Genomic DNA, 23,806 nt, shown 5'->3' with positions numbered 1-23,806 from the left:
ACAACAGAAAAAGCATGGAGTGAACAACCACCATAATGTGTGTATGTCCACACTTTCCCTCACCTTGTTTCAAACTCTATTAGATCTCTGGCCTCGCTCCTCCTCTTCCTCCTTCTCCTCCTCCTCCTCCTTCTCCTTCTCGTTACTCGTAATATTTTCTTCCTCCACTCGTCCTCATCGAAAAGTGAGGACTAGGTCTTCAAGGTTGGAAGTTGGAACCATTTCTAGGCCGGCGGTGTTACTCTTGGTTTGGAAGTTGCCACTTCGACCCACCTACTACAGTACACGGTACACTCCCTAGAGAACTTCATGTCTTATGCGAGTACCGAGATCTCTTTTGGTTCCAATTGGTTCCTCGTTCCCCGTTGGAAGCTCCAACAATGAGCCTAGATATGTAGACCAGGGAGACCAGGGGAAAAGAAAAGAGAGAGAGAGAGAGAGGGAGAGCGAAGATTCTCTTTCTCCTTCGCGATATGTGCGTAGTAGTATGTACCCGTCGTACTCGTTCGCACAGTTGAAACTGAGTAGGAAGCCTCGGCAGAAACCTGTTCCTCTTTCCCCAGAGCTCATCTACCTCTGTCGAAATTTTGGCGTCCAAAATCCCAACTTGTTGCCTTCCTCTTTCTTCTTTCTGCCTTTCCTCCGTGGAACAGAACAAGAAAGAGGCCTCAACGCGTATCTTGCTTGGTCCGTCCAAGAGAACCGTTCTCTCTCTAGGACTCACTTCTCACATTCAGGAAGTCTCCAATCCGTCGGTGAACTAGCCATATACTCTACGTGTAGTACCGTACTATGGAGTAATAGACGGCTGCTGCTGAACCAGAAATCGAGTTGGAAGCGCTTTGGCATTGAAGAAAACTTATGAATAAGGCGAAGGGAGAGGCTCTCGTACCGTAAGTAAAGTACCTTCACTACTAGTTCCACGCCAACGAAGGGCCTTGTTGCACCGATAGTGCAAGATCGTAGTACGTACCCTTTGGCGTGGGATAAAGGGTATGATAAGATACTATACGGCTTTGGGTCCAAAAGGAAGGAAATTGTCTCTCCCTCTGTTGGTTTTACCCAGCTGTTGCCTTTACTTTGGGCAACCTTGATCTTGGATCACGATCTGAAGGCTTGTCATTAGGATCTTTAGCACAATATCGGCTTGCATTGAAGCTAAATCCAATGTGACTGTTTACTTTTGCGATTGCTATGTAAACATTATTAGCCAACAAATTGCTCTCCCACTTCCGCGGCTTGACGGCTTTAAGATATTCCAATCACCCCACCCAATTTTATGTGTCAGTGGCATTCAAACGCCAAGATACGAGAGGCTGGGTGGGACAAATCTTTATTTTTTCAAGGCTCTGGGTCACACATGTGAAAAACTCAGTCTTGGCAGAGGTCTTAAAGTTGGGGAATGTTTTTGAGTACTACACACAGAGCCAGAGGCGACGTTCCAATCGCATAAACAAAGTTTCTTATCCTGAAAACGAGGAACAAATCAAGGGCAAGACTAGTTGAGCGTGCGTTGCTTTCCACAGAGATGATCAAGGAGGCCAAGAGTGTGTCGATACAAGTTCGCAAGGAGATGGGCTGTAGAAAGATAATTTTTTCTCATCAAGTTCAGAACCACTCATCCCCAGGTTCTTCTTGGCTTCTTTGTCGTGACCTTACTGTCCCCCAGAAAGTTTATCCTTGGCTTTGGATCGGCCTTTGTTGTGCGTTTGGCGTTGCACGAGGCGCGGCGAGCAATGGTGGCTATTACGTGAAATTGTTGGAAGTGCCCTCGATTTGTCCTTTCAACGACTTCTGTCTTCCATGGGTGCCAAAGTGGAGCCAAGGTAGGACATGACTGCCAATTCAGAGGTGGTACTATGCTTCAAACCCATTTCATACTTTTGATAAGCCTTGAATTGTACACAAGACAGAATATATCCCAGAGTGTTTAGTGATTTGTGTGACCTTGAGGCTTAGTAGTGTTATTATATGTAGTGCTTTCGCTTTTTGACATTGGACCATGAAAGTTAATGCCTTCCTCTCTTTTGTTCCTTTCAGAGTGGAACAGATTGGACAAGGTCAAACAATTGAGAGCTCGGCCAAAGATGTAATATAACATCGTCTACATTTGCAAATAGAAATTGAAGGCTCCTTTGAATGTGTTCCATTCTATTGAAGGAAATGAGATTACCCTGACATATATTCATTCAATGGATAATTCAATGAAGGCCTCAGACAACCACGACGACCCTTTCGATTTCAAAAGAGAACTCATTTCCAATTTCAGTATTTCCCTAGAGTCGACAAGAAAGACGTGCAAAGTTTCACATATATTACTGGAACACCTGTCGCTCCAAGGGCTGCTATTAAGATGAACACTCTATACATAGATCCTCAATAGATCCAAGTTTCCTTTTGACTGTTAACGTTAGTACCATACATTTTCGTAGAAATGGTACTTAGTTCATGTGGCAAACACCGCGTGCTAACGAAAAACACGTTCCTAGTTTTCGGATGGGACGATCCCGAGGTCGACGAGATCAGGGTGTTTGATAACGCATTGTATAGTGTTTCATACCACGACTTTGCCATCGTGAAGTGGCGAGGCACCTTAAAGAGCACCTACCATTGTCGTTCCAAATTGAGGCAAGAGGCTCAAGTCAAAATGTGGCAAAATTCTCCCCACCAAGTTCTCGCGTGGTGTCAAATGTTCCCAGACACACTTGGGATCAGTTGTGGAGCACAACGGATAGTTCCCTCCAATGGTAAATGACAATTCATCTTGCTCATCGTGACATGAAAATATTTGCCTAGTTCTGGCGCTTCCTTCATTATTCCTTTAAGGCAACCTCACCAGATCCTCCGTTCCGTTTGGCAAGTTATCGCGCTCAAGCCCAACTCGACATCTCTACATTGTTCCATTGAGCTGTGTGCATTACCGATCCAGCTTCAAGACCCAGCACGTGTTCTTCCACCGAATTAAAGTCGCCATCAAAGGAGTGTCACCGATCGATCTATCTTTCGCTCCCAATTTGATTGAAATGAACCACGAGGCTCGAGGACGCAGCTCTCGTTCCACGAATAGCTCCTCAGCCTCCACGAACCAACGAATCACAGAGCGGTTCACTTGGGAGCGAGCCCATTCACTCGATTTCAAACTCAAAAGCAACGACGGGTACGAGGAAACGAGGAAAGGAACAAGGAATTGGGAACCAAGGAAGAAAGGAAGGAAGGACGAGTTCATATTAGAATTCCAAGAGCGACCTTTTCTTTTCGATTTGCAGCTCCGTTCATTTGAGGATTCATCCCAAGGAACACGAGGCCGTTTTGGAGTGGTCGGGTTTCTTCAAGGTCCTAATACGACGAACTCATAATCGAGTCACGGTTTTGCCTAGTCTGGAATTGGTCTTGGACTACTTGAACCCTTTATGGTTGGATGAGACCTTGGACCTGAAAGAAAGAGGCGTTTTGGCTGACACGGGCTTTCTGTCCGTCATGACCCCGAGTTTTTTGACTAATGGATCAAGTTCAATTGTTCGAGAACAAGGTAGTTGTTACTGATGGTTATTTCTAAATTTAACCAAACCAACAAAACATGCTGTTCAAAGAAAGAGTAAAGCGAAAGAACGTCCATAAACAACCAAATGAAAAAGGCATTGTAATGCATAAGTACTACAAACATTATTTGCGTCCCTGGAGTTCTGTTTAAGAAGTGTTGATTTATTTTCAATTGCGCAGATTCAATGACTTCCTGTCTGACTCAGCGTTCACGAATGGGTGGGATTCGCACCCAAGACGAGGTTCTCAATTCGATTCTATCGATTGGAGACGATTCGCAAGATCAAATACCAATCGTGGCGAACTGTCAGTGCTCCAATATTTCGACGCCCGAACTTGAAAGCAGATTGGGCAGGTATTCCATCACCACTCACCAAAAGTTCCAATTTTGATTGGATTCTTTGGTTTGAAAGTGCTGATGTGCTTTCTTGACTTAAGGTCTTCTATTTATAGCCAGCTCAATCCCGCAGTCAATCCACACGACCTTCACCGAGCAAACTCGGAGAGCCGACAGCTTTGGCAACAATCTTGCTGCGCCACTTTATTGGGGAAGATCCGGGTACTTTCCAGTCTTCAGAGGAAAAAAGGTGATTTTGTTAAGAAATCGCATGGTTTGTTTTCTTCATAAATTTGCAAGCGTTGGGAGCCGTTCTTTCTCGGATGTCTGGTAGATTTCAGCAGAAAATTAGTTAATTCAGAATTTCAGATAAGGAAAATGAGCGTCTTTTTAAGTTGAATGTCTTATTTTAACAATGGTTGAGAAAAGACACTAAGTCATGAAGATGAGAAAGGTGTTTCTCATATAATTATCTCATCATTCTTTTTGCAAAAAAAACTTTCTCGCCAAAAGGATGAAAACTTGTTGGATTTAGGAGTTTCGCCTTTGGCTCGATTTTAGACTTTGAAGCTTTCTGTAGTTATTTGAACAACCAGGTTAAAAACGCACGAATCAGAGCATAATGATTAACAAGGACGATTTACGTTACCTACGTATGACATGTTTTTGCACAATAGAACCAATGGCTTGCCTGACTTGCTTTGTTTTCGCAGGACAAGAAGGTGAATTCAGACAATGGTAAGATCAATTAGTAGTAGTATTTTAGGTTACTGAAATGGCACTACATTTGTAAAGATATCCGTATGATCCATTAGGAGTGTGACTCGAAACTCGTCTACGGACAAAAAGAAAAAGAGAATGAATCGATCATAGACGGCTTATTGACATTCAGGGTTATACAGATTTCAAGTTCTATTTGAAGCAAGACAGTTCCAAAAAACATTGGCGAATATGTTTAGGTAATTACACAAATCGAGGAAAATTGTTCAAGAATTATTTAGACAACGTTTGTTACAAGTTGATCTCCTCATTGTAGTACTAAGGTCTTTATTCAAACGGAAAATGACTCCTATGTTCATCTTCCAAAATAAATTAGCAAGCTCAATTTTTCATAAATACCATTTACAGAAAGCCTTCTTAAAGGCAATACATTGATAGTTCAGCCTTTAGGGCAACAACAAAGTTTAGTTCAACGGCCTAAGCCTTTCTCGGTACTTTAATCATTAACCGACTCTATCAATGTATTGACAAAAAAGGGGGCACTAATTCTAGTTGAACTTCGCTGAGCCGCACCTCATTCATTGGAACAGTCCTTTTAATACTTTTCTGACCATAGGTAGATGCGGACAAACAAAGATAGAAACACGAGGATACGCTCTAAGAAGCCTGCCTTTTCAAAGTATTTATCGCTGAACAACTTATTGCTGATACATTTTAACACCATAAATACATGGTTCTGAGAGACCTTCCAAATCCTACAATTGTAAAATTACGAGCACTTTTGATAAGTAGGAATAAACCGGGAGCTCCTTCTATAAACAGTATTTCATACTGTAGCATTGCAACGACTTTTCATCATCACTGATCACCTTTTATTACATTGTGCTAAAAGAGCAAAAGGTCAGTTTAGCAAAAGTGATTTTTAAAAGTTAGTCAACAAAAACTTGTGAAACTGCACTTTTATTGATACTATTTCGTTGGAAATAATGATTGCCATAGTGTTGGCTTGTTTTTTTTTCTCCATAAAACAGTATACAACTTCCTGTTTTATTCTTACTTACATTTCATAATCATAATCATCAGGAACCCAGAGTGGGATAACAAGTCATTAATCTATAGATAGCACATGTAACGATCAATGAGAAAACATTCTCGCAATAAAGATTATTATTATTATAATTGTTCGGAATATTATCCATAGTGAATTTGAAAGCTCTCCCAGAACAATTGATGCAGAGGGCGCTACCTCCGCTCAATGAAAAGGAATATTCCATTGGAATCCTTCAACCTTGAGCCAAGTCTGTCTTAAGCAAATGTTGACCTGCCAAGGTACCTCCAAAATTCAAGCTAGTGAACCTGTCTTTAACCTAAAATTTTTGTTCTCGAAGCTACAGCTTTAAACTCTTCTCAAAATTGATTTTTACCAACTTTGTACCAAAACCGCAACTTGAATACAAAGAGGGCATCCTTGAGGAAGATGCCGTATCAGAGTATTGAAATATGTTCCTCTTCCATCATTTTCAGCCGGTTCAACATTGGAATTGTCCAACCACTTCTTTCATTTCAATGATAGATTGGCCTGTGCTCAAGGCAGCGAACCATTAGATATTCAAGGCCTTTGTGATTCCAACTTTTGCTGTCAAAGAACTCAATTTCAAGTGGCTCAATGGGACCATAGAACCCGAGGCAAGTGCTGGATTCTCAGAGCCTCAAAACCAGAAGGTAAGTTGCTTTCAACCGTACCACTCAGAAACGAGCGTGACTCTATGTATGCGTATGCAAACGTTATATTTCAAAGAAAGAGGGTAACCTCCTTCACTCACTCCATTTTGTGACTTGTTTGCAAGTGCTTGGCCACCCCTTCAAGACAAGAACGTCTCCAACAATGGATAGCAATAAACAAATTCTTAAGCGTTCATTGATCCAAATAATGCAAGATTCGCCCCAAAGGTCATTGCCTGCAAAATCATCGCTCTTTAACTTGGTAATCCATTACGGAGAATGAATGCTGTCGCCGGTTTTGGAATGGAGATTTCAGATGCTAATCTCTGTGTCATTACTCAACAATTCACTATTTTGCCAGGCAACAAGAGATCCATTTATGCAAGACTATTTTATCCTTCTCTGTCCCCATGAGTACCGTAGTTTGGACAAAATTACACCTTCATTCCATTCTTTGGTCGGTTCTGAATTCACAGCAGAATACAGATGATACAAAAAACTCGTATAATAATGCGGAACAACCAAGTACTCGAACGATTATTTTAGCCTACTATTTTGGGATATTGAAACATATTTGGAAAAAGGAAAAAAAAACTTTCAGCGTAAATCACTAGTCACTTTTTAGATGCATGTTTCCTGAACCTAACTTTTACATCTGTTTCAATTAAGTCAATTTTATACCATTAGCTACTTATTTCATTGAAAAAGAAAAGGTTGAAATACCATTTAAGGTCTTAATTATTACAGCAATGTCAAAACAAGAAGCTGTGGATGCGAAGAAATTTGGTGACAGATCTCGTCGGCAATATCGCGTTCAATCTGCTGCGTTTGGCATTATGGCTATTGCTACGGTTTTTGTCCTAACTTTTCGATTGGTGTCAAGAAAACTCGAGGAATGCCGACCAACGAACATTTCGTGAAACGATCCTTTTCAAATCCAACAAGTCTCTTTCCACGCCCCGATAACCCACCAAAGGGGGAACACCGATGTTTTGATGCTATAAATGTGTTTCCAAGTATCTTTGAAGATAGAAGAAAAATACCAAACAACATCCCTAATTGATGCAAGCAACAGAATATATTTGACACACGCAAATAGCAAAAAGCGTGAGGAAAAGCTGAGGAAACTGCTTCAGATGCGTAGTTGGTAAAGTTAAGAATCAGTTATCTTGTTGCAGTTTAAACATTGAATAGGGGTTTCCCTGTCGGATCCTCTAATCCTCTCATCAAGTCTGGTATACAAATCATTCGCAATATTATGTTTCTTACAGTATTCATATCCGTGAGTCTACGCCTCTGCTATAAAGTGGAATGTAAAAAGGCTTCAAGACCTCCCATTAGGTCAGGATGGGTATTTCTAGCCCTTTTGCTAAGCAGTCCTCAAAAATAAGGGGCCTTCATTTCCAACGTCAGACAGCCCAAACAAAGTGGGGAAGAGGCCGGGTTGATTGTTAAATAAGCTACTAGTAACATGCTGTGAACGCAATTTCTTTTAGGGACATTATGTGACCTAGTTTACTAATTACACAAAAAAATGATATAACTAACCAAAAACAACTCAATCGCATTATAATTCAGTAAAGAGGGAGCGGCCCTACATTTTGTAGAGGCTAGTTTACAAAGCGCCCTCTAAGGTGCGGACTGTAAACCGTATTTTTTTGTAGCATGGGAAGCCTATGCAATATTCATGGCAAGTGTTCTCCCTTAAGTCCACACGCAAAGTTATCGGAAGAGTTGAATATTTGAGGGATCTTGTTAATGCCAAGAAAATCAAAGGTACAGCCTTTTATAAAACGCTTTCTTGGATTATTTGAAATAACAAAAGCATTTTGGACTGGTCCGATGACCTTGTTTCACATTAGATGAAAGAGACTGAAAAAGCAAAATTAACGTGAGAAGTATCCCGACAATGGTTGACATGGATAAATTGAGAATATAGCCTTCACGTAAGCAAGAATTTTTATCATCCTATCGGCCAGAGCTTCAAAAGTGAGACAGATTGGGCAGATTGTTCTTTTTAGCGGACATCCGTAACGCTACTGGGAATGGGATCCCCAACAGTTCAAGACAGAAAAAGATATATATCTAATTTGATTTTATATTCATATAATATTTGATCCACCAACGAATCAGAGTTAACAGATCTTGCTAGTCCTTGCGTATGTAGCTGCGTATGAGTTGAATATGTTCCATCTTGGTTTCTAATGCGTATGAGTTGTCTTCAGCAAAATATTTTTAGCTCTCATTTATATTCAGTGTTTACGGTCATGCAATTGCAAATAACTTTTTCTCGTGTGGGCAAATGTGACAATGTGTATATTTAGCATCTTGGATTATGGGTTTACCTATATGACTTGTGTCTTTTACTGGACTCAAGTCAAGGAAAAGACTCATCTTGTTTTTATTAAGTTAAAAAAGGCCAATGAAATTAGCTCAATTGTTGTATTCTTACATTGTCAATTCATGCTGAAAAGCCTGATTTCTGTCGAAAACAGACTCGATTGCACTCGGACTCGAGTCGGTACTCGCCCCAGCACTAGAAGTAACTACTGAGCCCCTCTAATTAATGCGCATTAAAACTACAAATTTGAACAAGACAATGCATATATAAATGCTTCCTTGCCTAAAAGATGGCAATCCCTTGTATGAAAGAAACAATAATAAAAAAACAAGAATCCTGCGTTTTATTCCATATTATTTGTCGCCATACTAGGAGCAAAGTCTTATGATTCAGTGTTAACCTCAATGAAAAACCAAAATTGTTCCTTCTGATTTGGTAAGGTAAAAAACTGCTAAGGTATGCTATGGTATTTTCCTCAAAGCTTGATAGGTTATTTGAACCATTGTGTGCCGTATGGGGAGGTTTAGGCAAGCTCTGGCAGGTTCGTTTGTTTGCTGTTACCAGTGTCTGTGATGCAAGTTTGGGACTTCAAACACGTTTTTGAGAAGCTGACCCTTGTTTCGCATTGCTATATGACGAAAGGTCAACTTCGATAAAACCAGTATGAAACGCCAATTTTGCATCACTGGTATTGGCAGGTTCGTTTGTTTGCTGGTACCAATGTCAGTGATGCAAGTTTGGGACTTCAAACACGTTTTTGAGAAGCTGACCCTTGTTTCGCATTGCTATATGACGAAAGGTCAACTTCGATAAAACCAGCATGAAACGCCAATTTTGCATCCTTGGCATTGGCAGGCAAGTTTGTTTGCTGGTACCAGCGCTTGCCTAAACGTCTGAATGTTATTGTCTTTGGGGTTCCTGAATTGTGTTACTTCCAAGGGCCACATTAATAGAATAGCTATTTCAACTTTCAGCCTTGAACTTCGCTCAACTTAGTGATTTTGTGAAAATAGGGATAACATGCCTACACGGCAATCATAATATTTTGCTGTAGTTAAGACCCACTGTTGTTGATTGCAAACATGAAAGAAGCATGGAAAAGGGTCTATTAAAATCCCATTTTATTTGTCCCTTATCGAAGGTCGAGCTTTCAAAGTATATCGATTTTGATCCTCTGGTACAAAGCAAGCATTCGATCCCAAACACTCTTGACTTCTTGACACTCACTGGGTTTCTCTCCACCAAATGACTCGCATACGAATTTGAGCAAGTTGTCTTGGGCCTGATTTTGAATATCATTGCTGTGCTTTCCATCCACAACAATCCAGGGCACAAAATTGTGCTCTGGGTCGAGGCTCTCGGTCTTGAGTCCCATCTCGTGATGCAATTTTATCCCCTTGGGTCCCTGGAACAGACTCGACGTTATTTCACAGCTCTACTTAAATTAGAATAAGGTGGCCAAAGCATAACGCACCTCTCGGCAAGTATTGATTTGATCATAGTCTAGCTTTGACCATTGCTTCACACATGCCTCAGTGGCATCGGCAGGATCATTGGATGCCTCCATACAAGCGATTACGTTCATGAAAAGAGCAGGATCGTATTGTGCCTCGTCCAGGATACAAGCCTCGGCAATGTTCCCCAGACATTCTCTGTGACCATGTTGACAGGTGAAGTTCCAAGAACCATCGGGCAACTGTTCTTGTTGGGCATTCCCATAGGGGTAGATGCGGACTTCCATGATGCCTAAGTCGAAAAAGATCAAATGCAATGGACATCATCTTTTTAACATCCGTTTCTGTTGTCTGAGAGAAGCAACAAAAGGAATGTTTTCATGTTCCAATTTCATTGAAGCTTGTCTCTTTTTTTTGGAATAGTTGAAGAGTGAAACTTAACAAAAGGAATGGAACACATGTCGAGAGGTATAAAGAATTTGATAACGCTTTTTTTGATCCTGGAATGTGGCTCAACGCGAAATGGACTGAAGTAGTTCGGCATGTTGAAGAACGTGAAATTCAGGTTATGGAATGATGAATATCTTGTCAAACCATGCACTAATTTGTGGGCTAACACAGACAATGCTACGATGTCTACTACTAACAAGACAAGCAAAGCAACATTTTCCATTAGTCCTTGTAGATCTTCAAGTACGTGTAAACATTTCCAGAAGGCAAGCAACCTCTACATCTGGGTTTGACAACTTAATTGCCCCGGGCAAAAGCTGCAAAAGCTGAGCTAGTTTCAGTCTGCATGTCAAAATGATGTGCAAACAGAGAAGAAACGACTACACTGTGCTCACAATTAGGGCCCTCAAACCAAGAGGGGGAAAACTCAGTACTGACCAGTATCTTTTAGAATGCTCCATGTCTGATTCAATCCCATTTCATGAAGGACAAAGTCTTGACAATCGGGACACATGCTCTCGTAGTACAGTTCAAAAATCACGGGTTGGTCAGCAGAAAGTGTCCCCAAAGGCCTCGATAAAGTGGAGGCCAAACCACTCGAAGCGAGGCCAAAAACCAAGACTATCAGGGCCAGCTCCATTTTGACGAACTTTTTGAAAGACAAGTGTTCGTCAGAGTAGGTCAATTGACAACCAATGTGAAACTGGAACTGAACTCATCGGTTTAAACTAGTTTTCCCATCTTGAACTCACAGTGCGTTAGTACAGGGATGGGAGTAGACGATAGAACCGAATTTACACATTTGCTAAATTAGAAATATATCAGAGGACAAAGCGTGCAGTGATAAGCTCTAAAAAACAGACTAAAATCTACCAAACATTTCATAAGGTAATAATCACCTTAAATAGTTCTTATTTAGAGTTCAAATCATGCAAATTTGGCTTTCAAATAGCACGCTTTTTTTAGTTTGAAACCATACGTACTAGATACCTAAACTCATTCACTTGAAGCCATTGGTATGCCCAGCCCTGAATACCCATCAGTAATACGATCTTCTCCCCTATCTGAACCGGCCTGCTGCCCTAGGTAAAGAAATCTGTTTACTAATAGGTAGCATACCAGAATCCTGCAAGATATTTTGGGTTCCATTGAGCTGGTTCAGGAAGAACTCTTGGCAGTAGGGACAAAGGGATTCGTAGTAGAGCTCAACGAGCACAGGATTGCTTTGGCCGTGCACAACAGAGACGACGTTTAACGCAAAGAAAATGCTCCAAGCGAGGACCCTCATTGTGTTCAATTAGGAGAACACTACTGAATTCTATTCTCGAATTGTTTGTCCGTTTGAATCTTCTTTTTACATCGATACATTTTACGTCATAGAAAAAGATAAGATCGGTCGTGAAGATTGTTTGTGAATACGTTAACATGGGGAAAAACCCGAGGATTTGTGTTCAAACGCAGGAATACGAGGCTCTTATCATTCTTTGAACTTGCATCAGACGTGGAGTCACCCCCAGTTATTACTTTGTTAGGATGACTTTCGATTTCTGGCCGCAAGGTTCTAAACGTGCTATTTCGGTTTTTATTGACAACTGTCAGCCATCTTGGAATTTAAATCAAACCCATCGTCAAAAACTGGTTCACGCAGAATATTTGAAATTTGGGCCTAGGAATTTGACAACTTGTCGCATTATTTTGTCGTTTGTCCAAGGCCTGTGTCCAACATTCATCCACATTGCAAATATGCCACTTACCAGCAATCATAGTAAGTTGAAACTCGATGGCATAAGAATTCAAACTCGCCAAAGGTATCTTGACAAGATTGACGCCCTTCAAGCCTCATATTTACAGACTTCATTGAAAGAAATTGAGAAGCATTGAATAGATGCCTACAAAAAAGGCTGTTCAAATTTACCGCTGTTTTAGGCCGGAAATGTTGTCTCTAGCAGCTGCATTCCAGCCTCTCCTCAATATAGCCTCTTAGCTTAGCGTTGCCAAATGACTTGGGCGGTGGCCAAATTCGCCGAAGTAGAGCTCCTGGAAGAAAAGCGACACTCTCACCAAGTCAGTTGAGGCATATATTTGAATTATTTTGAACATATTTTGGTAGTAGGGCAGGATGGGGCTGGGGCAGATCGCCCTTTAGTGCATTGTTCTGTGTTTAACATGCCATAAACCCATTGGCTCCCTGAATTTGAAACCTTTGAGAATCTTGTAACTAAATATGTGCAAAGCCAATCCTCATTGCACATACAGTGCGGCCTTGTTGGCATCTCAAAGACATCCGAGTGTCTATAAGGCTTGTCAAGTCAATCCGTTCATGAACAACTGACGTTATTCAATGGAGTAAAATAAAATAAAAAGTGATGTTTATTTCATTTAACCTGCTTGCCTAAGCAAATGGAATTGTGTTATTGAGCCAATTTGATAGCGCGTTTGCCGAATTATTCCATATATGTTGATTTTGTTGGGTTTTGCAACAAAATTCACTCAAAATTGTTTGATTATTGAAAATTTAATGGACAGATGGTGCTTCCTTGAATTTTCTGCACTTGACATGCCCTCTAACATGCCCTATTCTTTACCATGAGCTTTATGCCAAAGCATTTACATGAGAGTTTGACACGTTCTCCGACTTTTTTGAAAGAGTCTACTTAGTGGCCTCTTTTGGATCGCAATGGTCGCGAGAAAATATGAATGGCTGGTGATCCAAATTTGTCTACCAAGTCACTCCATTATACCACCAGAAGGCGAAATTATGTTGGAAATTGAGCTACAAGTTGGTGTGACAGAGAGGTGGAGAACTGCCACACCAACTTGCCCTCCAAGCTCAATTTCCAACAATTTTTTCTCTCTTATGGCTACATGCAATGACTAAGAGCAATCACATAATCCTCCCAAAAGTCTTTTTTTCACATTGGCTAAAACATGACCCTGATTGTTGGACTTTTGGCAACTTTGCTAATCTTCATGTAGATCTGCATTTGTTAAGACTCTTGGTTTCTAACTACCTCTCAGCGTCAGTTTTTGCACTTCAGTTTCATGACTGTAAATGAAGCGTTCTGTGAGTTGGAGTCTGTATTACACGTCACAAGGCTTCTTTTGAGAAATTCAAAATGATCATCCGCAATTTCAACCAACGACAAACCTTGTTTACATTTTGCTCGCATTTTGTGACGTAAGGCCACTGAATCCCAATACAAGAACCATTCAAAAAAACTAGGAAAACCCGTAAAACCCAGAAGCCCCAAAAATTGGCCTCGAAAATCCCGTTCCCAGGATTTCCGTGTGAGAGGGATTTCCGGGATTATCCTGTGACCAACCCTGGCACCGTGTCTACTTTTTGACGACCAAATCGACTTTCAACCTCACATTTTTCTTTTCTTTTTTTTGTGCGGACTTCCTTACCGCTACCGGGATTGGAATCCCAGCAGTTCAAGACCAGAAGATCATTTATTATACTTGACTTTTATTTATATATATTATTTGATCGACCAACGAATTGGAGTTGGCTGATCTGGCTAATCCTTGAATATAAGGTTGATCCGGAATTTTAGTCAAAAACTTGTCCAAGTCTGACTTAAATCTTGCTACTGGATCAACCCCTACATAAACCCTACGAATATTTGAGGGCAGCAAATTGAACAATGAAGGAGCCCGAGAAAGAAGAGAGTTGGACTTCATTGTTTTAACTAGCCTGGATTCTCGAGGGCTTGAAGGTGCTCTCAAAACGCACATTAAGCCTCTACGGTCACTACAATTGACCCTAAATCCTGGGTTGGGACAAAGCTCATGAATGCTTTTGAAAACGTACAATATCAGATACCTTTCGTACCTTCTCTGAGTACTGTACAATCCCAACCTTTCTAACCTCTCCCAATACGAGAGCTCTCTCATATCTTCAATGTTCCTAGTAAAACATCTTTGGACCTGCTCGAGCTTTTGCAAACCTGCTGAACTAATTGGAGCCCAAATGGGAGAGGCATATTCAAGATGCGGCTGAACAATCGACTTGTACAGAGTTAGCATCGTGACACTATCTCTGGACTTAAACGTGCGACATATCCAACCACATGTTTGAAAAGCCTTACCAACTTTCAACTGGATATGCTCATCGAACTTTCCATTATCTTGGAGGACTACACCTAAATCCTTCATGGATGAGACCTGCTCAATGTCCTTACCTTCATCATCTAATATGATTTGACCTCGAACTTAGCCGGTCACTAGGCAGCCCTGTTGTGATCGTTTTTTTCGGCCACAGGCCCAGCCTCTGGGCCCCAATCAGCCCGCCTGTCTGCCTGTGTGCCTCATTCTTATTCATTCTTGACTCACTTACCCACTGATTCTCTTCCAGCCAGCCTTGATTATCTCGACCAACTTCTTTGCCTTCCCTCCGAGAGAGAGTTTAACAGCCATTGCTTGTCGGTGGCCTCAACCGCCCGGTGGGCGTGTATCTGAGCCTAGTGCTATCTAACTATCTCTCTCTCTCTCTATCTATCTATCAGTCTGAACTGCGGGGCATTGATATTGATCCTTGCCCACGTCCGTGTGGTGCGTACTCGAATTGGATTGGACGGTGGGAGCCGAGGATGCCCGTGAATGTCGGCCGTCAAGATGTCCGGGAGTGATCGATTGGAAAACGTGAATCCGCAGCTGTTCGCCACTTTGGGCGATCGGGCTCGGCGGGACGAGGATTGGGACGAGAACGTGACCGATCCGTTCGATAGCCGAGAGGTCTTTGATCTCATTCGGGACATCAACGACCCCGAGCATCCCTTGACCTTGGAGCAACTCAACGTGGTCGAGTTGGACAAGGTCCAAGTGGACGACCACCAGAACTTGGTTAGTACGGACATTGGATGTTAATGGGAACCATTGATTGCTATAGATTAATCTCAGTTTGATTTACTTTCACCCCTGAATCTAACCATTATAACATTGAAGATTATGTTCCCTGCATCTGACTTGGTCGAACGTGAACGATTCTGGATACCTTTTTCTTATCAAACTGCGGGTTCGTTTTGGTACGAGTCCCTCAGGCGTTTCATATTGATTTCTTGCTGCCGACCTTGGAATTAGGCGATATCATATCGATCACAGAAGATATACGTAGAACTCATTGGTGTATCAGATTCTTACTTTTATTCCCTTTTTTCCCATTCCTTAGGTGGATGTTACGTTTACCCCCACGATTCCGCATTGTTCCATGGCCACATTGATCGGTTTAGCCATCCGCGTCAAGTTGCTCCGCTCTTTGCCACCCCGGTTCAAAGTGCGCGTGTCTATCACGCCCGGCAGCCACGCCTCTGAAGTGGCCGTGAATAAACAATTGGCCGATAAGGAACGGGTGGCGGCCGCACTCGAGAACGCTCATCTGCTCAATGTGGTCAATCAGTGCCTGATCAAACCGACGGAAGAGTAGGCGGTGTCTCCAAATGAACGATAGGTGTAGCTGAGTCGGGAACATGTGGTCCACCTTCAAGTACCTCTTGTTCCTGTTGTGGATGTCCTATGTGTTTGTGTGTTGCCTGTTTCTGTTCACGGGTGGGTTTCTCCTCCGACGCCAAGTTCTGACCAACAAATCCGAGTGCTTGTCCCGAGATCCGTGTCATCCCCGGGCTCCGCCCATCTTTGCCAAGGCTGTGATTATTCTCATTGACGCCTTCAAATACGAATTCGCCCTGCACGATGATGGACTGGTCCAACCCATGCATTTCCAGAACAACTTGCCTATCCTGAGTCGACTTGAGCGCTCGGGACAGGGCAAATTATTCGAGTTTATGGCTGATCCACCCACCACGACCTTACAAAGGTTAAAAGGCCTAACTACGGGCAGTTTACCTACTTTCATTGATGCGTCGTCCAACTTCGGGACTGATGAAATCCCGGAGGACAACATACTATTCCAAGTGAATGGTCAAGACTTACGGGCGGTTTTTGCGGGCGATGATACGTGGATGGGATTGTATCCCAACCAGTTCCTCCGCTCATTCCCTTACCCATCCTTTGATGTGTGGGATTTAGATACGGTGGATAAGGGGGTGAATGAGCATTTTTTCCCTGAGCTTAATCATACTGATTGGCACGTGCTCATCGCTCATTATTTGGGAGTAGATCACGCGGGCCACAAACATGGGCCTTATCATCCAGAGATGAAACGGAAGCTCACTGAAATGAACCAAGTCATCGAACGAGTCATTGATTCTATTGGTAATGACACCATCCTCTTTGTGATGGGCGACCATGGGATGACAGCATCCGGAGATCATGGCGGCGACTCATCAGACGAACTTAGCGCTGCATTATTTGCCTATAGCCCCAAATTCAATTTCCAAACCAACCTCAAACCCGCTCGGGAAGTCGTGGAGCAAGTGGATTTTGTGCCTACATTGTCTTTACTGCTCGGGATTCCCATCCCATATTCTAACTTGGGGAAGCTAATCCCAAGTCTCTTTGGTAGCAACGAGTCTAATTCCTTCATCTTGCCCTACCTCGACGCCAACTTGAGGCAAGTCATGAATTTCCTGGAAGGATATCGTGCCCATGGGGGAAACTTGCCCAAGAACGTTCATGACAGTCTCAGAAATCGGTTTGAAAGCTACGAGGAAATCTCGCCATCGTTCTCAGATGTGCCAGGCACCATTCGCAGTGGATTTGATATCCTACGCAACGCCAAGAAGATGTGCCAATCCGTTTGGGCCGAATTCAATTTGACCGTCATGGGACTGGGTCTGATCCTCTTCCTGATGCAGCTCTGCTTGATCTTGTTATTAATCCTCACTCCTAAGACTCATCTGATCGCCTCCATTCTGAATAGCGGCTTTGTGACACATTTATGGATATCCAGCATCATTGGAGCAGGATTGGGAATGCTCTTCCCCCTAAGTCAGCACATTCGACCAGAAAAAGGAGTTGAATTCGTGCTCTTTGCCTCTTCTTCATTCTCGGTGATGGCTTTTGGCTTCAATTTGTTGTGGAAGCTCTTGGATTCGGCGGGGGATCTGATCAGTTCCTTATATAATTCCTGTGGCAAGAGACCTTTACTTTGTTTGGGCTTCGTTCTATTTCAAGTGTTCATGGTGTCCACTAATTCATTCGTGGTGTATGAAGCCGAAGTCATGAGTTTCATGATTCTAAGCTCGGTGATATTCTATCTGCTCGAATTAAAAGCTCCAACGCCAGAAACGGAAGCCAACCCAAAGATAAGATCCAACTCCCGGGAAGTGATCTTCTTTCTCGTACTCGTGATTATGGGTCTCGTCAAGCTCTGCACCATCTACTTCCGATGTCGAGAGGAACAATTGGGATTTTGTTTTCCAACAGAGTTCCACAAGCCTATCGGGACCTTGCCCAAAGACACCTCTTATCGGGACTACAAAAATCGAAGGTTCTGTTCGACCATGCTCTCCGTCGTTGTGACCGTGCTCCTGCCGCATTTCTGGCTGAAAAACTGCGGAAATCTGAATGGGTTTTCAGTGAGTGTGTGCCTTGCCAGCTACGTTCCACCCACTTGTGGCATCAGTATGGTGTTCTATTGGGCCATCCAAGGCCATGAGGTTGGAACAAAGCTCCTTCCATGGCAACAGAACATCTTGGCCCAGGTGGCCATGGTCTTGTGCTTGACTGCCCTTGTTGCCATCATTATCCAGCCAAAATTGGTCTATCGCATGGAAAACACTCACGCTCATTCGGAAGTGATGCCTCACCGGAGCAACGGCATTCACGGCTATTTCAAGTTTATGAGCTCTCACTGGAAGAATCACTTCACCATGGATAGCGTTGGTGGGCGACAGAAGATTAACGTGTTCGGCCTGGGAACAGCTTTCAGTGCCCCGTTCCTCTTCATTCAAACCATTTTGTGCCTTGGATCAATGCTCCTCTTGGGAGACGGTCTTTGTCCTAGTCTGGGTTTGGCATTCGTTCTGACCCATCTCATTTTGTACGTGGACACAGCAATCCGGTTGGGATCCATATCCACATTGGAACAGATCTTCAATGTGCCATGGTCAACAGTAGTGGGATACTGGCTACTCGAGTCCCTTCTTTTCTATGCCACAGGCCATCAACCCACGTTTTCGTCCATTCAATGGAACGCCGCCTTCGTCGGGATATCGGGCTCAAATTACGGGACGGACACCACGTTGGCCGGGTTTTTGATCCCGGTTGTTATGGTTGGATGGAACACTTTCACGTCCAGGATCATTTATGGAATCTGCCTGCCAATTCTTCTGATCTCGCCATTCACGATGTGGCTGAGGTTTCCCGATCTCAGGAGGCAGTTCCAAACTGCGGCCGTGGAAGTCAAGACTCTGGAAAGCCAAGACTTGGACCAAGGAGAGCTCGTTCTGGTTGAGTTTCAGGAGGAGACCCGATCCAACTTGTTGAAGTTATGTGCCAAGTACTGCTGGCTCCAAGCCTTGAGACTTTTTGGTACCATGTTGGCGGCCACGGTTCTACGCCGTCATTTGATGGTGTGGAAGATCTTCGCACCCAGATTCATTTTCGAAGCCATCGGGTTTCTCGTGTCGTTAGTCAGTGTAGTGATCGGATATTGTGTTTTTTCTAGGATTCACATTTCCTTAATTCGCTATTATAGAATGCTTCAAAAAAATAAATGATCGCAAGGAGCACTAGCGGTAAAATTTATTAATAAAATACCATGTTCTGAACCTTAAAACCGAGGGTAGTAGTAAAAATAGGAGGAGACAAGTTGATGATGCGTAGTTGAATCTAGTTGTTTCAGCTTGATTCAAGGCGAGAGTTCCTCATTTTCCACGCTTCAAACATGGACCAAATACTCAGGGGTCTCATATAGCCAATGGCTCGGTAATGCTTCTCGTTGTACAATGCTTCAGGAGTTTCGAATCCTTGACCGATTTGTTCGTAAACGGTTTTGTAAATTCCCTCGGCGGTGATAAAACCTTGCTCGACATTGCCCTTGGCCAACATGATTGAGGCGAGTGCATAAGAGGATCCGGTCCAACATTCTTCGCTTTGAACGGTGGACACATCACGATGGCCTTCTTTGATGAGCATTCCATTGACGGCACCTTTCTTGCCAGCCCCATATTTCTCGACGTTATGCCTGAAAATCGTTTCTAAAGCAATTTGGACTTGTTCATCTTTTATACTTGACTTCAGAACCTCCGGCCCCATAAATAAGGCGTACCAATAACCGCAGAGTTGATCACTCATAACCAGATTGGGACCGGACTGAGCATCAAATTTAAACAAGGCATCTGTAGGTCCTGAATGCCACAGCTTCTGTTCGAAGGCTTTTTGAGCCTTGCCCAGAATGGCTGACCAAGTGTCATGTTGGTGTTGGAACTTCTGGCAAAATTGTATCATAGCCGAGACAGCCGTTATCCAAAGACCGCCACAATATGCACTAGGTCCAGTCATGACCCATGTGTCATAAGTTTGGTCAGGCTTGCCGCTATTCTCAATCAACCCATCTCCGTCTTTGTCCCACTCAACAGACTTTTCCATCACTTTCTGACAAATTGGCCAAGCCTTTTGAGCCAGACTTTCGGCCGCATTTTTAATCCTCTCATCTGACTGAACCTGAGTTGCCCAATATATATCACGCCAGAGTGAAATGACAAATTTGAGATTGAGGTCGCGCCATTCGGACACATCATGGATACGATAAGCATTCACCTTGATCCAAGGATCATCCTCGGGGTCACCCAGATCATGAGGAACAGAAAGGGCCTTGTTCAAAGGAACCCAATTGCCGCCATACAACTCCCAAACCAGCGTTGGGTCTTCCGTTTGGGTGGCATCACAATAATCGGCTTGCAAAGACAATTGCAGACCGGGAAATAGGTTCAAGAGAGCGGTTGAAGCGTAGAAGTGCACATCGTAGGTGTTGTAAAGACGATATTCGTGGGACTCGAGATACCCGAAACGGCCATATTCACGACGAATGTCATCATCGGGCAAGTCGCTTTTGGACATATCCAACCATTGAGTTCCACCATCAGCCAAGTAGTAGAGTTCGTTAAAGAGAGCACTCTTGAACCAATCCGGCAAACCGGCATCCTCCAAGACCTCCCTTTGCCATTGTTCAATGGATTGTCGCCAGATTGACACCCGGTTAAAGGTGTGTTCCAGAAGCGCCGGGCAAGCCGAGTTTGCTTGAGTGCTCATAAACATGGCGGCATAACGACGAGTCCAGGTTCGAGCTCGGGCCCCAAATTGAATATCAGGCATGTCCCAGCACAGAGCAAACTCCATGGATCTTTGGCTATCCGGAGGGCAATCCATGGAGCCCTTCAAAGCCATACAAATCTGAGCACTAGTGGCCGAGGATTTTGAATGGGCGGATCCAGCCCTGTCATCTTGAAGCTCCTGCCAAAATGAACGATCATCGCGAACAGGATCGAAAGGACTCATGGCTTGAACTTGGACGTGCTGCGATTTCTTGACCGCCACACCATAAGTCAATCTCAGATCCCGGAAAGTCTGATTCATTTCCAGCCCCAAATACTCTGAACTAGCGGGACAAGCCTTGATAGTGGCCCCCATATGAGCATCCTGATGGGAGCCCCACCCATTTTTCCAGGTCATGGCCACACTCACTTCATATTGATTGGATGAGCCTTGATTCTCCACTGTCCACTCAAAATGCGTAACGGGCCAACAGCTATCCCGATAGTTCTGCGGAATAAATGGCGAGATTTGACGTCCGATGAGTTTCAGCTGAAATTGTGGCAGATCAATAGTGGTCCAGGATTGAGGATATAGGGCATGGTACTGAATATCCTTATCCGGGATGGCATAATCCCAATGTCTGCCGGCTTGATCACCCCGTTGATCTGAAGTGCGGCTGCCTAGAACGCTTTGAAAAATCAGAAGCCCATCTTGTCGAATCCGGACATGGAAGGCATTGGCCCAAACCGTGTCGTAGGAATACATGCCCGGATTCAGTTGGAAACGACAAAACTCGCCCCGAAAGCCCCGACCAATGGAGCCCGCCCCGATCCCTCCGCAAGGTACGCCATAAATCGCTTGGCCGGTTAACATGCGAATCTGATCAATGGGCGGTTTTCGACCCTGCCAAAGTTTGCCTAAGAAGTGCAGAGCGTAGCGCAGTCCCAAGGGAATCAAGTGGATGATTTGCGAGAACGAGGGGCGGAGGTTTTGGTCGCGGGGATCGGGAAATGCCTCCGACGCCTGGCGGGACCAACCGTATTGGGGGATGGTGGCACTCATTGGAAAGGCCTGATTGGTCCGAGTAATCCGTGAGTGGCCAAGCGTCAAGCCTTTCGCAGCCTTCGGCAGCCTTTGGCACTCAAGCACCCAAAGAGTCAACCAAGTGACACTACGCAAGCTTTAGCACTTTAAGGTAACTTGGCGATGACTTGGATGACTCGGGTCATTTCTAGAGACTCGAGCCTTCATGAGTCAATTTGTATGTCGCTGCCACAAAAGCTCACAATATTGGCCATGTAAGCCTGGAATATGGACGGTGAGGCAAAAATTGAAAACTAGAAACTTTGATTCAAATCCATGCACTGCATTTTTCTTCCAATGAGGCTGTCCCCAGATCGCTATAATTAAGAATTTCTATTTTTGGCTTGATCATTTAGCTGGGTCAAAAGATATGTCTTTTCAAAGTGTTGAGCGTGGAACTTAACAGTGCACATAATAAACTAGCTATAGCCCTCTTCTCCATAAGAAGATTAGCTTATTCATTCTGTGTGAAGTTATGGAGTGAAGTTTGAGAAGACATAATTTTTGATCCAGATGTTTGATTAAGTATAAAATTGAAATACGTAATTGTATGTAGCAGCCTGGGGATAGCCTCATTGGAAGAAGAACCTAGTACGTTTATTCACGAACTTCTAGAAATGTTAACAATGAACGAGATTCCCGCCATTTCGGCTTGCTCGTGGTCATAGCAATTCTAAGCCACTTTTCAAATTAATTTAAAAAATAAGAAACGTAGATCTTTTCAATGAAAGACAGATCATTTTCATATTATCTACTTGGTAAGAGGTTCATTTCAAAAGTTGATTTGACAAAAGCTTATGTAGCTGACGAAGAGCCGGACAAAAATTCCAATTTCATGTAGTGTGTACATTTCTTGGGACATTTTGCCTGAAATTCATGAGCATATTTTAGGGCTCAGATTTGGCCAAGTTCATTCATTCAATAAGAATTTGTCGTCGCATGAAGTGTTTATTTGGAATAAAATGAATGGTTTACGAGATCAGAAATTTTTACTGTTGTTTGCTGTCCTCCTTTCTAGAAGTGCGTGGTTTGTTCTTGTCTTGAGCTAACGAAAACGAAATCAATTCGCTACCAATCAGTTTCCATCCCATTTTCAAGTTTAGTTACTCAAAGTTCAACAGTGTTTATCATAGGTTAAACTTTAACTCCGGTTAGGTTCAGTTCTAAGAAAGCAGGACTGGCAACTGATTGGAGAATTACGTCGCACTTGAGCTGGTTCACACTTCTTGCTTTTGACTCATGTCTTTTTCATGCCCACAAAAACCTGAGTCAGTCTTTTTGGGCAAAAGGCCCGCGAGTCGTTCTTTGAAAAGTTTTGGTTTTTTTTCTAAACACTTATACAACTCTGTCCGAGCTTTTGCTTTTAGAGCCGAAGGGCTCGTGAGCCTTGAGTCATTTTTTAAGACTCATTCAGAGCCCTGGGTTATAAATCCTTCAACACTTCTTTTGACTCCTGAATAAATCAATAGATTGTACTTGTAGCATGCATTTTGCTGCTTTTCGTTTCCAAAGTTACATTTGTACTTGGTGTGCCAAAATAATTTTTATTTTAAAATTATACCATATTATGGGCATTTTTCTACAACAGAGGGATGGCATCTTTAAACGGGCATCTTAGTCAGCAACTATATTTGCCAACAAAAGAACAAATATGAGACATTGATTTGTCTCCAAAAGAGTCAGCCTGCTTTTCTCAATCAATGTTACACATAATTTCAAACTGATCGGGCCATTTTCATCCCGTTTTATGCAGGGTGGGCATTTCATTTTTGTCCACTTTTGTCCACCCCTGTCCAAAAGTGTCCAAAAGTGTCCAAAAATAAGGGTGGACAAAAGTGGACAAAAGTGGACAAAAGTGTCCAAAAGTGTCCAAAAATACGAACCTTCAAAACTACAAATATAAAGGATATTCTGTATGAAACCTATCCTCTACTTCAAAAATTGCTCATTGATGGTTCCAAGAGCAAGATAAGTCTTTAAAACCTTTGCCATATACCTCTA

General features: G+C 43.0%; 6 protein-coding genes across 8 annotated transcripts in view; 3 read left to right on the top strand and 3 right to left on the bottom strand.

Moving 5' to 3' along the window:
• LOC131885520 (stromal membrane-associated protein 1-like) overlaps positions 1-23,806 on the bottom strand; it is a 49,537-nt gene that overhangs the window by 17,554 nt on the left and 8,177 nt on the right. The window lies entirely within an intron of this gene.
• On the top strand, positions 1,195-8,918 carry LOC131885513 (uncharacterized). Of its 2 annotated transcripts, none has more exons than XM_059233575.1 (8): positions 1,195-1,826; positions 2,490-2,747; positions 2,827-3,157; positions 3,267-3,529; positions 3,721-3,895; positions 3,979-4,127; positions 6,122-6,319; positions 7,067-8,918. In XM_059233575.1, the coding sequence occupies exons 1-8, from the start codon at positions 1,529-1,531 to the stop codon at positions 7,237-7,239; spliced, it is 1,845 nt and encodes a 614-aa protein (XP_059089558.1). In that variant the 5' UTR covers positions 1,195-1,528; the 3' UTR covers positions 7,240-8,918. The 2 variants fall into 2 exon arrangements, with proteins under 2 accessions (XP_059089558.1, XP_059089559.1); XM_059233576.1 differs by having other exon boundaries at positions 3,994-4,127; positions 7,067-8,916.
• Positions 9,765-11,919, bottom strand: LOC131885517 (gamma-interferon-inducible lysosomal thiol reductase-like). Of its 2 annotated transcripts, none has more exons than XM_059233581.1 (3): positions 11,684-11,919; positions 10,135-10,406; positions 9,765-10,065 (listed from the first exon to the last, which is right to left on the bottom strand). In XM_059233581.1, the coding sequence occupies exons 1-3, from the start codon at positions 11,850-11,852 to the stop codon at positions 9,811-9,813; spliced, it is 696 nt and encodes a 231-aa protein (XP_059089564.1). In that variant the 5' UTR covers positions 11,853-11,919; the 3' UTR covers positions 9,765-9,810. The 2 variants fall into 2 exon arrangements, with proteins under 2 accessions (XP_059089564.1, XP_059089563.1); XM_059233580.1 differs by lacking the exon at positions 11,684-11,919 and adding an exon at positions 11,003-11,303.
• LOC131885519 (MIP18 family protein galla-2-like) lies at positions 14,972-15,989 on the top strand. The gene is made up of 2 exons (XM_059233584.1): positions 14,972-15,409; positions 15,735-15,989. The coding sequence occupies exons 1-2, from the start codon at positions 15,167-15,169 to the stop codon at positions 15,987-15,989; spliced, it is 498 nt and encodes a 165-aa protein (XP_059089567.1). The 5' UTR covers positions 14,972-15,166.
• Positions 16,033-19,195, top strand: LOC131885511 (GPI ethanolamine phosphate transferase 3-like). Its single transcript, XM_059233572.1, has one exon. The coding sequence runs from the start codon at positions 16,033-16,035 to the stop codon at positions 19,183-19,185; it is 3,153 nt and encodes a 1,050-aa protein (XP_059089555.1). The 3' UTR covers positions 19,186-19,195.
• On the bottom strand, positions 19,196-22,039 carry LOC131885512 (non-lysosomal glucosylceramidase-like). The gene has a single exon (XM_059233573.1). The coding sequence runs from the start codon at positions 21,782-21,784 to the stop codon at positions 19,307-19,309; it is 2,478 nt and encodes an 825-aa protein (XP_059089556.1). The 5' UTR covers positions 21,785-22,039; the 3' UTR covers positions 19,196-19,306.

This window comes from Tigriopus californicus, chromosome 8, assembly GCF_007210705.1.
Source record: "Tigriopus californicus strain San Diego chromosome 8, Tcal_SD_v2.1, whole genome shotgun sequence".
NCBI classification, from domain to species: domain Eukaryota; kingdom Metazoa; phylum Arthropoda; class Copepoda; order Harpacticoida; family Harpacticidae; genus Tigriopus; species Tigriopus californicus.
Note: the sequence above shows the minus strand (reverse complement) of the source record. Positions and strands in the feature narration are given on the sequence as shown.

Bases quoted from the DNA above. Each gene is read 5' to 3' on its own strand.
- LOC131885513 (XM_059233575.1), top strand. From the start codon at position 1,529: ATGATCAAGGAGGCCAAGAGTGTGTCGATACAAGTTCGCAAGGAGATG. The intron at 2,748-2,826 runs GTAAATGACAAT...TATTCCTTTAAG, and splicing joins ACGGATAGTTCCCTCCAATG to GCAACCTCACCAGATCCTCC. The intron at 4,128-6,121 runs GTGATTTTGTTA...CATCATTTTCAG, and splicing joins CAGTCTTCAGAGGAAAAAAG to CCGGTTCAACATTGGAATTG.
- LOC131885517 (XM_059233580.1), bottom strand. From the start codon at position 11,204: ATGGAGCTGGCCCTGATAGTCTTGGTTTTTGGCCTCGCTTCGAGTGGT. The intron at 10,407-11,002 runs GTCAGTACTGAG...TTTTCGACTTAG, and splicing joins GAGCATTCTAAAAGATACTG to GCATCATGGAAGTCCGCATC. The intron at 10,066-10,134 runs GTGCGTTATGCT...AGTCTGTTCCAG, and splicing joins AAATCAATACTTGCCGAGAG to GGACCCAAGGGGATAAAATT.
- LOC131885519 (XM_059233584.1), top strand. From the start codon at position 15,167: ATGTCGGCCGTCAAGATGTCCGGGAGTGATCGATTGGAAAACGTGAAT. The intron at 15,410-15,734 runs GTTAGTACGGAC...CCCATTCCTTAG, and splicing joins TGGACGACCACCAGAACTTG to GTGGATGTTACGTTTACCCC.
- LOC131885511 (XM_059233572.1), top strand. From the start codon at position 16,033: ATGTGGTCCACCTTCAAGTACCTCTTGTTCCTGTTGTGGATGTCCTAT.
- LOC131885512 (XM_059233573.1), bottom strand. From the start codon at position 21,784: ATGAGTGCCACCATCCCCCAATACGGTTGGTCCCGCCAGGCGTCGGAG.